This window comes from Sardina pilchardus, chromosome 2 (genome assembly GCF_963854185.1).
Source record: "Sardina pilchardus chromosome 2, fSarPil1.1, whole genome shotgun sequence".
NCBI lineage: Eukaryota > Metazoa > Chordata > Actinopteri > Clupeiformes > Clupeidae > Sardina > Sardina pilchardus.
Genome location: NC_084995.1, coordinates 5,766,554 through 5,780,076, shown reverse-complemented (window position 1 = coordinate 5,780,076; position 13,523 = coordinate 5,766,554). Strand labels below are relative to the sequence as shown.

The following is a 13,523-nucleotide window of genomic DNA, read 5'->3' as shown; positions in this document are numbered from 1 at the left end:
CTTTGGGGTCATTGGGCCCACCTACACGTACCTACACCCCACCCCCCATCAAATCATCATTATGATGATCATTATCACAATTATATTATGCTATATTGTTAGACATGCACTTTCACTTCAAAGCAGTCAATGTTTGAAGTGCCAAAATTGTTCACAAAAAGTTTGTGAAAACTATGCACATGTTAACATGTCATATGCACATCAGAGGCCTGTTTTACTCATGCAAGATATAAGTACAATAGTGCATTGCTTTTGCATGGTTGCATGGGAGACACTTCTGAAAACAACAGCAATGGGTGCTAATTGTTTTGGGATGTTTCCCTCATACAAGCATATCATACTCATACTGATAGGCGAATGGAGAAAAAATGGATATGGTTTATAATGAAATTTCATTTGAATGCCTGAATGTAAGGATTCAGGAAACGCAATACCAACTTTTGTCTATGGTAAACGGCCGTGCACATAGGCGAAATCTGGAGATCTTTAAATGAAAGACAAAATCTTCTGACCATGTTCAAATTTGACTAAACAATACTCAATCCTTGATAAAGTATCTATCTATGCTAAACAAGTATTGTACAGTCTCTGCTCTGTTTTTATGGGAGTTGCGAGAATCCACGTTGTTCTATTGAATGTCGTTAAATAATTATAGCCTTCCAACAGGTTGACGCGGAGCTTTGCCACCAACGTTATAGTTTTAGTTTCTGTCACGCAAACGCGTAGGCCTACGCATGTGTAACAGGGTGGTCAGGGCAACCACCCCAAATCTGTAGCCTGACTACACCACCCTGGGGCCTAGCGCCTCAGGGAATCTTTAAGAGCTTGATACCTTCACTATACAGAGCTGCACAGGTTCTTTAAAGCATTATGGAGACATGAATTCCTTAAATAAACAATTTATTGAACACAAAAGACAGACATTCAACAGAGGCAGACAGAGCTTGCCTGAGGGGGCAGGCTAATATCAATGGTGACAAGTTCATACCAAACACAGCAACTCTACAGTATGAAAGTGTTAAGCAGCAGTGCAGCTCTCCACAGCAAGCAACTCTCAGTACACACACGTGCAATTACTCTGGTTCCCCAGCAGGTGACTAGGCCCCCCCCCCCATTAACACTCTGCCTGCTCACAAAAGAAAGACAACAGACAAAGACAATCAAACCAAAAGTAACTGGGACAAAATAGTAAATCAAATCAAACAAAACTAAATGAAGACAAGACAGCAGCCTGACCAACTGTAGCAGTCCGGAGAAGCAGGCAACATCACCCCTGCCGTGGTCCGGACAGGCAGGGCACCCAGCTACAGTACATAAAACGATAAACATTAACCACAATGACAAAAACTAATACAAACAAACACTCAAAAAGATTTCATACCTGGTGGAAGGCTCTGGTGTGCTCACACACCTTCTTGCAGCAGAACCTCCACTGTTGCTAGCCACCAAGCTCTTTAAATAGGCTGCACTTGGCCAGTTAACCAATTAAGGTCACTGCCCCGCCCCTCGTTAGCCAATTGACAGGCCAGAGGGAAGACACAGGGGCAGCAGTCAGTCCATCCTACTACACATGCATTCAATGAACGTTCATACCACCGCTTAATTGTATGGCTCTATGTTTAATCACATCAAATTAGCAAGCATTTCCTCCTGATTGCAGCAACGTTTGCTTTCTTTTTCTGTCGGTCCGCGGTTGTTTGCGCAGCAAATTATCAGGTGAAGCACCGGGCCTAATTTCACTCTATACTTCGCTGACCAGCAGTCTCCACGTTGCGCGGCCCATAGTTTGAGAAACGCTGCACAAGTGTCATTACTAGGGTGTATAGCCTATGTTCAGGTTTTTTTTTGTGCTTTTCATTGTAGCGTGTGTGCATTGGGCAGTTTCTTAAATACGGAACAAAGAGCGTTCCGTATCAGTTCAATACGGAAGAAGACTTTAAAGTATAACACTTATAAAAACGAAACTTGAAGAAGAAAATACCGAGGACATGACCTCGGTGTCCTCAATGGTAGTTACGGCCATGACTCCAACCAAACTGCCCCAGACTGTGCAGCTTAAGGCTGGCTTACATTGCACGATTTTGGTGTGTTTTAACAGTCGGCGACTACTTTTCCAAAATCGGGCGGAAATCTTGCCAGTTGTACTAGAATCTCGGCGCGCTCCCGTCATCTAAATCGTTCAGTGTAAGGTGCCAATCTTAGCGGTTTTAAGTCCGTCGGAGTCAGTCTTTTTCTAGTTTTGCCGTTACGACAATATCAAACATGTTTGATATTATCGTAAGTCTTTTCAGTCGTGGCTCATGCAAATAGTGACGTGAACATTAAAAACCAATAGTGACCTCGGTCGACGAACACGAAAACGGAAGGGGCAAAATAGGCGACAGCTGTAGCCTGTGTGATTACTTGTTATTTCATTTCTTATAATTTATTAAGCCTACCTTACACTGACAAGATTTGGGAAAGATTCTTGAAAGACTGTAGTCTTTTGAGTAAAGTCTGAATGAGGGGCATTAGTTAAAAGACTACAATCTTTCAAGAATCTTTCCCAAATCTTGTCAGTGTAAGGTAGGCTTTAGTCGGCTATTCTACGTGACAGAACAACTCTATATCTGTTAGTGATGTCACACTATCAAACAATGCTGCAGAAACGACTTTGATATGAGTAGCCTATCATGTGAGTTCCTGTTGATGATGACGTATAGCCTAGTGCACGATGGAAATAATTTGAAGGAATCTAGCAGCAGTCTTGTAAATAGTGACCACAGTCTTTGCAAAATCCTAATCTGAGACTGGCCTGTGACTAGTCTGTGACTAAAAACTCAATGAATTGTCTTTAGATGTGAGAGGGTCTGAGACTGTAGTCTTTCAAAAATCTTTTCCAAATCTTTGCAAAGTCTGGCAATGTAAGGTAGGCTTTAGTGAGATAAATACCTGTTCCTGTTTTATTTGGAAATGTTTGATTAAAGGCTGGCTTACATTGCACGATTTTGGCCTGTTTTAACAGTCGGCGACTAAATTTCCAAAATCGGGCGGAAATCTTGAGAGTTGTGCTAGAATCGCAGCGCGCTCCCGTCATCTAAATCGTTTAGTGTAAGGTGCCAATCTTAGCGGTTTTAAGTCCGTCGGAGGCAGTCTTTCTCTAGTTTTGCCGTTACGACAATATCAAACATGTTTGATATTATCGGAAGTCTTTTCAGTCGTGGCTCATGCAAATAGTGATGGAACATTAAAAACCAATAGTAACCTCTCGCGAACACGAAAACAGGAAGGGGCAAAATAGGCGACAGCTGTAGCCTATATGATTATTTGTTATTTCATTTCTTATCATTTATTAGTCGGCTATTCTACGAGACAGAACAACTCTATATCTGTTAGTGATGTCACACATCAAACAATGCTGCAGAAACGCGAAAAAAATACTTTGATATGAGTAGGCTATCATGTGATTTCCTGTTAATGATGACGTGTAGCCTATTGCACGATGGAAATAATTTGAAGGAATCTAGCAGCAGTCTTGTAAATAGTGACCCACAGTCTTTGCAAAATCCTAATCTGAGACTGGCCTGTGACTAGACTGTGACTAAAAACTCAATGAATTGTCTTTAGATGTGAGAGGGTCTGAGACTGTAGTCTTTAAAAAATCTTTTCCAAATCTTTGCAAAGTCTGTCAATGTAAGGTAGGCTTAAGATGATATGAAAAAAGAAGATGAGCATTTGCTGTAAAATCAATTTCTAAGAAAGGTAGTGATTTACCCTTTTGTTTTCCTAGCAGAGATGACAGTGTCTGTAACCGAACAAGTACACAGCATCAAGTCTCAACTCACCAAGACTTCCTACCTAGAGGCTGAGTCATCTAAGACCATAGAAGGTACAGTACATACTTTGTATGCTTTAAATCACCATTACGGGGTTCTTTTTCAGTCAAATCACTTTAGAGTATCCCTTGGTATATTGTTGCAGGCATGTATATTATTACACCGAACCCACTCCAACCAAACTGTAATGAAAATAGGAGTCACATGGACTGTGTCATATAGTTGCCTCAGGAACCTGCATGATCGTTTACAGTTTATTCTTCCTCTTTTTGCACTGTAGTATGCTTACCCTGCTACAGTGCCCTAAATTATTGGCACCCTTGATAAAGTTGACTAAAAAACGGTATATGTGTTGTAATGTATTATACTTATTTATATAAGTAATGGACCAGAAACCAAGACATAACGTCAACTCTTTACTGAGGCAATATCCACATCTGAACATCCGCGCATGCGCGCTCATTACATATTAAAACCCGTTCACTACATCTCCCCCTTTTACCTAATACTTTCAAGATCTTTGTAAAAAACTCAAATCATCTGTTAATAAAGTCTAATGCTGATTTCACCATCAAGGCAGGGGAACAGATGGCACCTACAACATCTCTGTAAACATGAACACAAATAAACTGGTTAAATTAACTTCTGTTACATCTAGACACCCATTTCACATCTTTTTTTTTTGTTTGTTTTTTTTTGTTTTTTATACATGAACTCATCAAAACAAGTACCTAACTGAGAGGTAGGGTAGACTGCCTGATCCTCTCTGTTGTGGTATGGAGGTTATTCTGCTCCGTCTACACACACAACACTAAGCTGCAAGTTCAGTCTTTTAACAGGCTTGACTTCCCTGCCAACCCTGGTGTGTTGTCCAGAGTCTGGCTGGTCTCTAGATGGAGAAGGCACCACTCTCAGATGAGAACGGTTTCGTCGAAGACTGCCTGTGGAGGTTTGAATCTCATACGACCGTGGTGTCGCTGCTGAACCAGAGACTACTCCTGTGTGTGGTATGTTCCGTATCCAAACTTTCTGACCTGGCTTGAGTGGTGGTGTCTCCCGTGCTCTGTGTCGTCTATTGTATCCCTCAGCCTGCTGTCTTTTAAGCTCCTGGTCTTTCAACTCGAAAGCTGTCAAGTCTGGCCAGGCTGGTTTGAGGGTGTTTGGACTTACCGGAAGGGATGTTTGGATGTTGCGCCCCATCAGGAGCTGTGCTGGTGATAATCCATGGGCAAGAGGAGTTGCTCTGTATGCCATAAGCGTTTTGTGAGGGTCCACACTCTTCTGCAGCAAGCCTTTGACCGTTTTTACTGCCCGTTCAGCTTCCCCATTGCTTTGCGGGTAACGGGGGCTACTGGTTACATGTTGAAAGTTGTAATCCTTAGCAAAATCTGCAAACTCTGTGGCAGCAAACTGTGGTCCGTTGTCTGTGATGAGTGTATCAGGCACTCCGTGGCGGCTAAAGATGGCTTTCATTTTCTCAATCACAGCTGTTGCTGAAGTGCGTGTAAGATTGGAAACTTCAATGTAACGCGAATAGTAATCAATGACTACTAAATACTGACCCTTCTTCCATTCGAATAAGTCAGCTGCTAGCCGCTCCCAAGGGCGTGAAGGCAAGGGTGTGGACATCAGTGGTTCTGTGGCATTTTGGCTCTCTTTAGCACAAATTTCACACTGACGTACTTTCTCTCTAATCTGTGTAGTCAGCCCTGGCCACCACACTGCTTCGTGGGCCCTGGCCATGCATTTCACCATGCCTTGGTGACCCTGATGAAGCTTGTCCAAGATGTCCTTTTGCATACTTAATAGAATCAGTATTCTATTTCCCTTCATCAACAGGCCATCCACCATCAGCAGGTAGTTTCTGTATTGCCAGAAGGCTTTTAACTGTGGTGCCGAACAGAGTCTTTTCCACCCTGTGTGGATCAAGTAAGACAGCTGCTTACACACTGGATCTTCTTCCTGTGCTCTCCTTATTTGCAGCAATTTCTCAGGTGAGGCCGGGAGTTGCTGAATGACCTCATGGATATGAGCTCTCACATCGTTCTTAAGCACAAGGTCTTCCTCTGTTGCTGTAGACTGGAGTGGTGCTCTTGATAAAGCATCTGCTGCTACCAGATTTTTTCCTGGTACGCGTATGATTGTGTAGGAGAAATCTGTCGTAATCTGAAGCGCATGATACGAGGTGGGACATCATCAAGCGGCCTTGAACTGAGGAGACTGATTAATGGTTTGTGGTCTGTTCGCATCACAAAGTGCAGACCAAGGAGGTAAGTCTGAAATCTTTCGCAGGCCCAGGTGACTGCCAGGGCCTCCTTTTCGATTTGGGCATATCTGCGCTCTGTTTCAGACATGCTGCGAGATATGAAAGCCACTGACCTCCACTCTCCCGAGTCCTGAAGCTGAGATAAGACCCCTCCTAATCCGTAAGAAGAGGCATCTGCTGAGACCCTTGTCGGTTTCTTTGGACTGTACTGGGCAAGGACTGCAGAGGAGCTGAGTTCTTCTTTCACCCTATCAAACGCACATTGCTGCGCTGTTCCCCATGTCCACGTTTTCCGCCCTCAGGAGTTCTCTGATTGGCCCTGTGAGCTCTGCGATGTTAGGCGAGAATTTTCCTACATAGTTGACCATCCCCATGAAGCGTTTTACGTCGGACACATCTTTCGGTGGTGGCATCTCTCTAATTGCCCTGATCTTCTCAGGATCTGCCTGTATGCCTTTTGCACAACATGTCCGAGGAATTTAACCTGCATTTGTCATTTAGAGTAAGGCCACGCTGCTGCAGTCTCTGCAACACCTTATGCACCCTCTCATCATGTTCTTTGGGTGTGGCACCGAATACCAGGATGTCATCAGCATGACACAATGTTCCCTCAAGTCCGTCAAGCATCTGCGTCAACCTTTTCTGAAAATGCTCTGGAGCAGATGATATTCCAAAAGGGAGGCGATTAAAGCAATAACGACCAAAGGGCGTGATGAAGGTGGTGAGTGGGGCTGAAGCTTTGTGCAAAGGTACCTGCCAAAAACCAGCAGTGGCATCCAGCTTGGAAAAAGTTCTAGCTCTGGCCAGTTTAGCTAGCGTCTCATCAACTGCTGGAAGAATATGTCGCTCCCTGCACACATTTTCATTCAGGCGGGTTAGGTCGACACATATTCTAATTTTTCCATTAGGTTTTGGTACTACAACCATTCCAGAGCACCATTCTGTAGCTTCCTCTATGGGAGAAATAACGCCCATCTCTTCCATCCTTTTCAACTCCTCTTGGACTTTTCCCCTTAAGGGCAATGGCACACGACGTGGCACAGCGAGGGCAAAGGGAGAGGCATTGTCCATCAGTTTAATTTTGTATTCTCCCTCTAGTTTACCTAAGCCAGTGAAAACTCTTGGATATTGTTCTCTGTAGCTTGTTTCCGTTGTTGTGATAACCTGGACTGGACTGAGCAGGCAGAGGTCTTGTATTGCTGGTAATCCCAGCAGAGGAGTCACTAAGCCTGGCACAACATATACATATTGCTTCACTGAAGCTCCATTATGGCTAATCTCCGCCATAAAATGTCCATTAACCTCTATGGGAACATTACTTGGTCCACACAACCGTTTGGCTCACCATGTAGCTTTTGTGAGTATAAACGTGCCGGGATAGCTGTCACTGCAGCGCCCGTGTCCAGCTTGAACATCATTTGCTGACCATTTACTGCAATCGACTTCTGCCAAAATGTTTTGGATTTTGTCAAATTCACTGTGCCCAGGAACAATGACTCTACACTTTCATCAAAGTCACTTTCCTTCATTTCCTCTACTCTCATTTTAGTCTTACAGACAGCAGCGAAATGCCCTCTTTTCTTACATTTGTTGCACTCAGCCATGCGCGCGGGACATGCATTGAGTGAGCTTTCATGTGTCCTTCCACATCTACCACAATTATCATTTGAACTATTTTGCACAGTTCTGTCCTTGGGTTTAACACCACTTTTCTCATGTGGAGAGAATGTCTGTTTGAACTTAAATCTAACTACATCCATGTTTGCTTCAGTGCCGTTAATGCTACTTCTTAATACAGGCTGTTGTTTTTTTATTTCTTCACTTTGTCGTATTTTCGTCATAGCCTTCACAAGGGTTAACTCAGAATCTAGCTGTAACTTCTCTGAAAGTGCATGGTCTTTAATACCTACGACAAGGCGGTCTCTGATCATCTCATCTCGGAGAATTCCATACTGACAATGCTCAGCCAGTTTATGCACAGCTGTAATAAACGCCTCAGCTGTCTCACCAGGCTCCTGGCGATGTTTGTTGAATTTAGCTCTCTCGTAGATCACGTTATGCTTGCAAATGAAATGTTTATCGAATGCTTCCTTTACTTTGTCATACGTTTTCTTGTCCTCCTCTGACAGTGCTAACGTGTTCATCACGTCATCCGCCATGTCTCCCATAGTGTATACTAGCGAGTTAACTTGATACTCTTGACTTTTTGTATTAAGTCCTGCCGCTATGCGGAATCTTTCAAAACGTCGGATCCAATTAGGCCAACTACCAAAGTCTCCAAAGTCAAATGCCTCAGGTGGATTTATGGAAAACAGAGAATCCATTTTGCATTACCTTTTGAAGCTTCCTGACTGACGGTGTATCAACGGAGCTTCACGTTAGCTCTGCTAGTTTTAGGCGATTTTGGAAGTGATCTTCATGTAGTCTAAGCAAACCACACCAAACATTCCAGCCAGTTGCGTCGGATAGTTGATTTTTATCACAGAGGCGAGGACGACGACTTCTGACACCATGTGTTGTAATGTATTATACTTATTTATATAAGTAATTGACCAGAAACCAAGACGTAACGTCAACTCTTTACTGAGGCAATATCCACATCTGAACATCCGTGCATGCGCGCTCATTACATATTAAAACCCGTTCACTACAGTATAAGAAATCATTCTTTGGTGACTCATTGTCATCTTACAATGAAAACAATGAGGAAAAATCCAACCTTCCTCATTATGAGAAAAAGGAATCTCAAAAAGAGATACAGAGTTTTAACACAAACACAAATTGGCAGAGTTCAACAGTTGAATTATTGACTAGACAATCTATTTTTATAAAATGTAACAGAATCATGTTTATATTACCCCCACACACAGTGAGGAGAATGGTAATAGAGGCAAAATATCATCTTGGGGTCACCAAGCCTCCAAAAGCATCTTCAAAAGTGACCTCGCTAATTGATTATTTAGAGGAAATATCAGATAAAAGCCTTTCCTGTTATTTGATTACAGATGTAAATGGTAAGAGTCACTGAATGCTACACTGACTATTTCTGAAATCATTGATTATTGTCAGATGGGCTCTTGGTGGGTTTGGTGTACATACAAGAATGACTATAATGAAAACCCTATGCCTAATGAGAATTCTGGTGAAGGGTCTGTGATATTGTGGGGCTGTTATTCCAAAGGCCATGGGTACCTTTTCAAGAAAAATAATAATATTTTCAATGAAAATATCTGCCAAGACATTAATCGTGGGTCATTGACTTATTCTTCAGGTCCAAAACATATGTCCACATCAGAATAAAAATGGTTTAATTATTCTTCAGGTCCAAAACATATGTCCACATCAGAATAAAAATGGTTTACTTTACACAAAATCAAGATTCTGCCATTGCCATATCAGTACCTGATCTAAACTCAGCACAAAGAGGTGAATGCGCAAGTGAGGGTTTAGGAATCTGGATGATCGGGAGAGACTTTGTAGGAATAGTCTCAAATCCCTTGCTTTGTATAATCTAGCTTTGTGAGATGTCAGGAGAATATTTTGAGCTGTTTTATTGGGAAAGGGAGTCTTAGCACAGTATTGTTGTTGATAAACTCATTTCTTAATGAGGTATTTTTTTCATTTCTTAGAGTAAATTTGCTTCTTTTCAAGGTTGGATATTTCCTTATAGTTTTCATTGTGAAGTTACAAAATCGCCAAAAGATGATTTTTTTTTTTTCCTTTTTTTTAAAATTTATTTGGAATTGTTTCATTTCAATACAGTAATACATATTTTTTTTTCAGAGAAAAAACAAACAAACAAACAAACAAAAACCACAAGACAAAACATAACAACTCTTCCATTAACAGCTTATAGGTCCTTCCATTCAGTCACAATGCAGCAGTTTTTTCCCCCTGTTTAGTTGTGGTATCATCCTCACCCCCCAGCAATCTGTAGTAATGCCACTTCTCCCATTTCCCTTGAAACTGTTCCTCCCTCATTCTCAAGGTATGTATGAACCTCTCCATATCATAGATCTCTTTTACTATGCTCAGCCACTGTTCTCTAGTTGGGGGGTCTATCTTATACCAGGCCCTTGTAATTGCCTTCCTACTAGCCACCAGTAATACTTTCACCAGATATTCATCTCTCCCTTGTACCTCTTCTTGTGAAATGTTCCCTAGATACAATACCAAACAAGTCTTGGGTATGTCATATCCCAGTATCTCCCTCAGCACACTCAACACTCCCTCCCAATATCCTTCCATCTTTTGACATTTCCAAAACACACGAGTATGGTCTGCCTCCGCTTGACCACACATCCTCCAACATGATTTCTGATCTGGTGCATATCTCCCCTTAGTCTTTGGTGTTATAAAAAACAATATAATGTTCTTCCACCCAAATTCTCGCCATACCCTTGAACCAGTGACAGAGTGTTGAACCCTGCACACATTATACCAATCATCTTCAGTTATTTCTACACTAGGCTCTTTTTCCCATTTTTCTTTAATATAGGCAGTTGAATTACTCTCACTGGCACCAAGAGCCTGGTATAGGGCTGAAATTACTCTACATTTTCTTCCTTCATATGCATTTACCATTATTTTAATAATCATATTCTGTTGTTGGGGTTCTTCTAACTTTATTTCTTTCAAATAATAATCCCTCACCTGAAAATATCTAAAAAGTTAATTTGCCTCCAGATCAAATTTCTCCCTTAAAGCCTGGAAGCTCTGCATTTCCCCTTTCTCAACTAGTGTACATATTGCTGTAATACCCCTGTGTGCCCATCTCTCAAAGCCCCAATCTCTTATTCCTGGTTTGAATCTTGTGTCATGGGTTTACCACCTCAGGATCTTTACTTCAGTCTGTAGCCCATACTTTCTCACTACTATGTACCAAATCCCCAATGTGACTTTAACTACTGGGTCCAACAATCCCTCTTCCCTCTTAAACCGTTCCCTATCTGTTATTAATATTTGTACTGGGCTAGCCCCTACCTTCATTTCTATATCCTTCCATCTAGCTATATATTCTCTATTACACCAGCAAGTGACAGCCCTGAGCTGTGCAGCATAGAAGTAGTCTTGTAGTTTTGGTACTGCCATGCCCCCTTTGTCTTTGGGGAGCTGCATGGTGCTAAATCGAATCCTTGGCCTCCTACCCCCCCAAATGAACCTGGATATCCATCTATCCCACTCCATAAACTGTTTCTGTGGTATCATTACTGGCAGGGTTTGGAACAGGTACAGTAGTCTCGGTAGTACATTCATCTTAATTATTTCTATCCAAGTCCAATTGACACTGTCAAAAGCTTTCTCTGCGTCTACACTAACTAAAATTGCACTTTTGTTTGTTTGTTGAGTCTCTTCTACAATGTGTATCATCCTCCTAATATTGTCCTGTGTCTGTCTACCTTTAATAAAGCCAGTCTGGTCTTCGTCTATAATGTCAGTCATGAATGTCTCATCTTTTGGAGATTATTGAGGTGTACATCTTATAGACCAATATCAGTACTAAATGTGGACTATAACTGCTACAGTGCTCTTTATCCTTGCCCTCCTTGGGTATGGTCGTGATGATGGCCTCCCTCCATGAGGGTGGGATTTTCCCTTCTTTAATTGTATGTCTAAATGAGGCCAACAATACCTGGGTCAACTCTTGCCTAAATGTTTTATAAAATTCTGAGGGGAATCCATCACTGCCAGGAGACTTATTGTTCTTCATCCTAGATATTGCCCTCTCCATTTCCTCTTCAGTGATGTCAGCAGTCAATAATGTATTCTGCTCTTTCCCTATTGATGGTAGATCCAGCCTATCCAGGAAGTTTCTCATATGGTTATGGTTATGGTCAGGGCTGTACGCTGCGAGCACCTCGTCGCAAATGCGAGTAAATATATATTAGTGCTAATTGAAAATATGAAATGGGAGCACAGGTGCGAGTACTGAATTCAACCCTTTTATTCGCATTTTGCTCCTAAAAATCCACACCAAGTGGATCAAAGTACTACAATTTTCGCGCATCTGTATACAAATTTCATAGTTGACAACTCTAACGCTCCTGGCTGGAAACTCACGCTTTCAGCATCAACCTCGCTGTCTCTCACACACGCAAATGTCACTCCAAAACCATTCTTCTTTTTCTTCAATCTGTTCATTATCAGTTGGTGACTTTGTAGCGATTAGCCTACCGTGGAAACGGCAAACCATGATAAGAATGTTGACTATATAGCCTACAATTACCGTGTTCATTTCAAATATTATTATTATCACGGTTGATAAACACGGTGTGGAAACCGTGTTACAGTAGCTTCACCCCAGCCTGCATTTGACATAGGCCTGGTTGACTTCTATGAAAGAAATCCGACTGATTCTGTTGTCTAAATGATGGATTTAACTACGATTTGGTGTAGGCTACACCTGCTTTAAAAAGGCGGAACATTTTCATTGCAAATGTGCGCATAGCCACTCTGCGTCTTTGTATGGAGGTTACATTCACATTAATTCCATTCCACAAACGTTATCAGGAGAATACCGTAACGTTTTATTTTGAGCTCTGGTTGTCACTCATTGGATATAACAGATGTAGCCTACCAAAATCCAAGACGAGTCATGGTAGAGTAAGTTGCACCCAGCCAATTAAACATGACCAAGGAAAAAGTGACAACTCACGATGCCATGCCATGGTAGGCTACCTAAATCATAGAAGTTAACGTTACTGGACAGTGGACACTCATCTTTTCTATTACACCAGAAATATTTGTCTTTACCTTTGTTCGTTTTTTGAACATTTAAGTTATTTAATGAAAACATGATGTATCCTTGAACTATGCTTGACTCTTTTCCTAAAACCGAATGAAACCTAATTATGTTCACGTACATCTTAAAGTGACAGGCACTCAATTAGACCTACACACCACCCCTGTAATATCATTACAGTGTAATCAATATGAAGTATTCAGTTTACTGAATATTTTAAGCTATAAGTAATTATGCAGATCCTAAAATGCTATAAATTGATAACAAAATGTATACAAATTCTGAATTCAAAATATGAAATAGAAACAAGACAAGCCATTTTCTGTGTTTGAGCAGAGACTATTGCCACTGCTGTGAATGATCTGTATCCTGCTTAAGGCAAGAAGGTTTTCAAGGAAATTTCATAGTGCTCCTAAATTCGTTTCTGTGCTCCTAAACTTTTTCATTTAGGAGCACCTGTGCTCCTAGTGAAAAAGCTTAGCGTACAGCCCTGGTTATGGTTATGGTTATGGTTATTTAGCAGACGCCTTTGTCCAAAGCGACATACAAATAAATAACAATACAAATTAAATAACAGTGAACAATTACAAAAAGGGAGAATAGCAATATTATCAATAAACAATCAATTAAGCACTAACCTAATGAGAAATAAAACAATGAAATGAGAATTGCAATCAAATACGTCACTCAGTTAATTATA

At 41.4% G+C, this 13,523-nt stretch overlaps 2 protein-coding genes across 10 annotated transcripts in view; one reads left to right on the top strand and one right to left on the bottom strand.

The window, feature by feature from the left end:
* Positions 1–13,523, bottom strand: part of atg9b (autophagy related 9B) — an 839,198-nt gene that overhangs the window by 372,993 nt on the left and 452,682 nt on the right. The gene's annotated exons all lie outside the window — the stretch shown is intronic.
* Positions 1–13,523, top strand: part of obscnb (obscurin, cytoskeletal calmodulin and titin-interacting RhoGEF b) — a 345,273-nt gene that overhangs the window by 213,674 nt on the left and 118,076 nt on the right. For 7 of the 9 annotated variants that reach the window (XM_062517333.1, XM_062517305.1, XM_062517313.1 and 4 more), the window contains one exon: positions 3,770–3,868. In XM_062517333.1, coding sequence (XP_062373317.1) covers positions 3,770–3,868 — 99 coding nt within the window. The remainder of the gene's footprint in view (positions 1–3,769; positions 3,869–13,523) is intronic. The other 2 variants (XM_062517297.1, XM_062517289.1) reach the window with 1 other exon arrangement.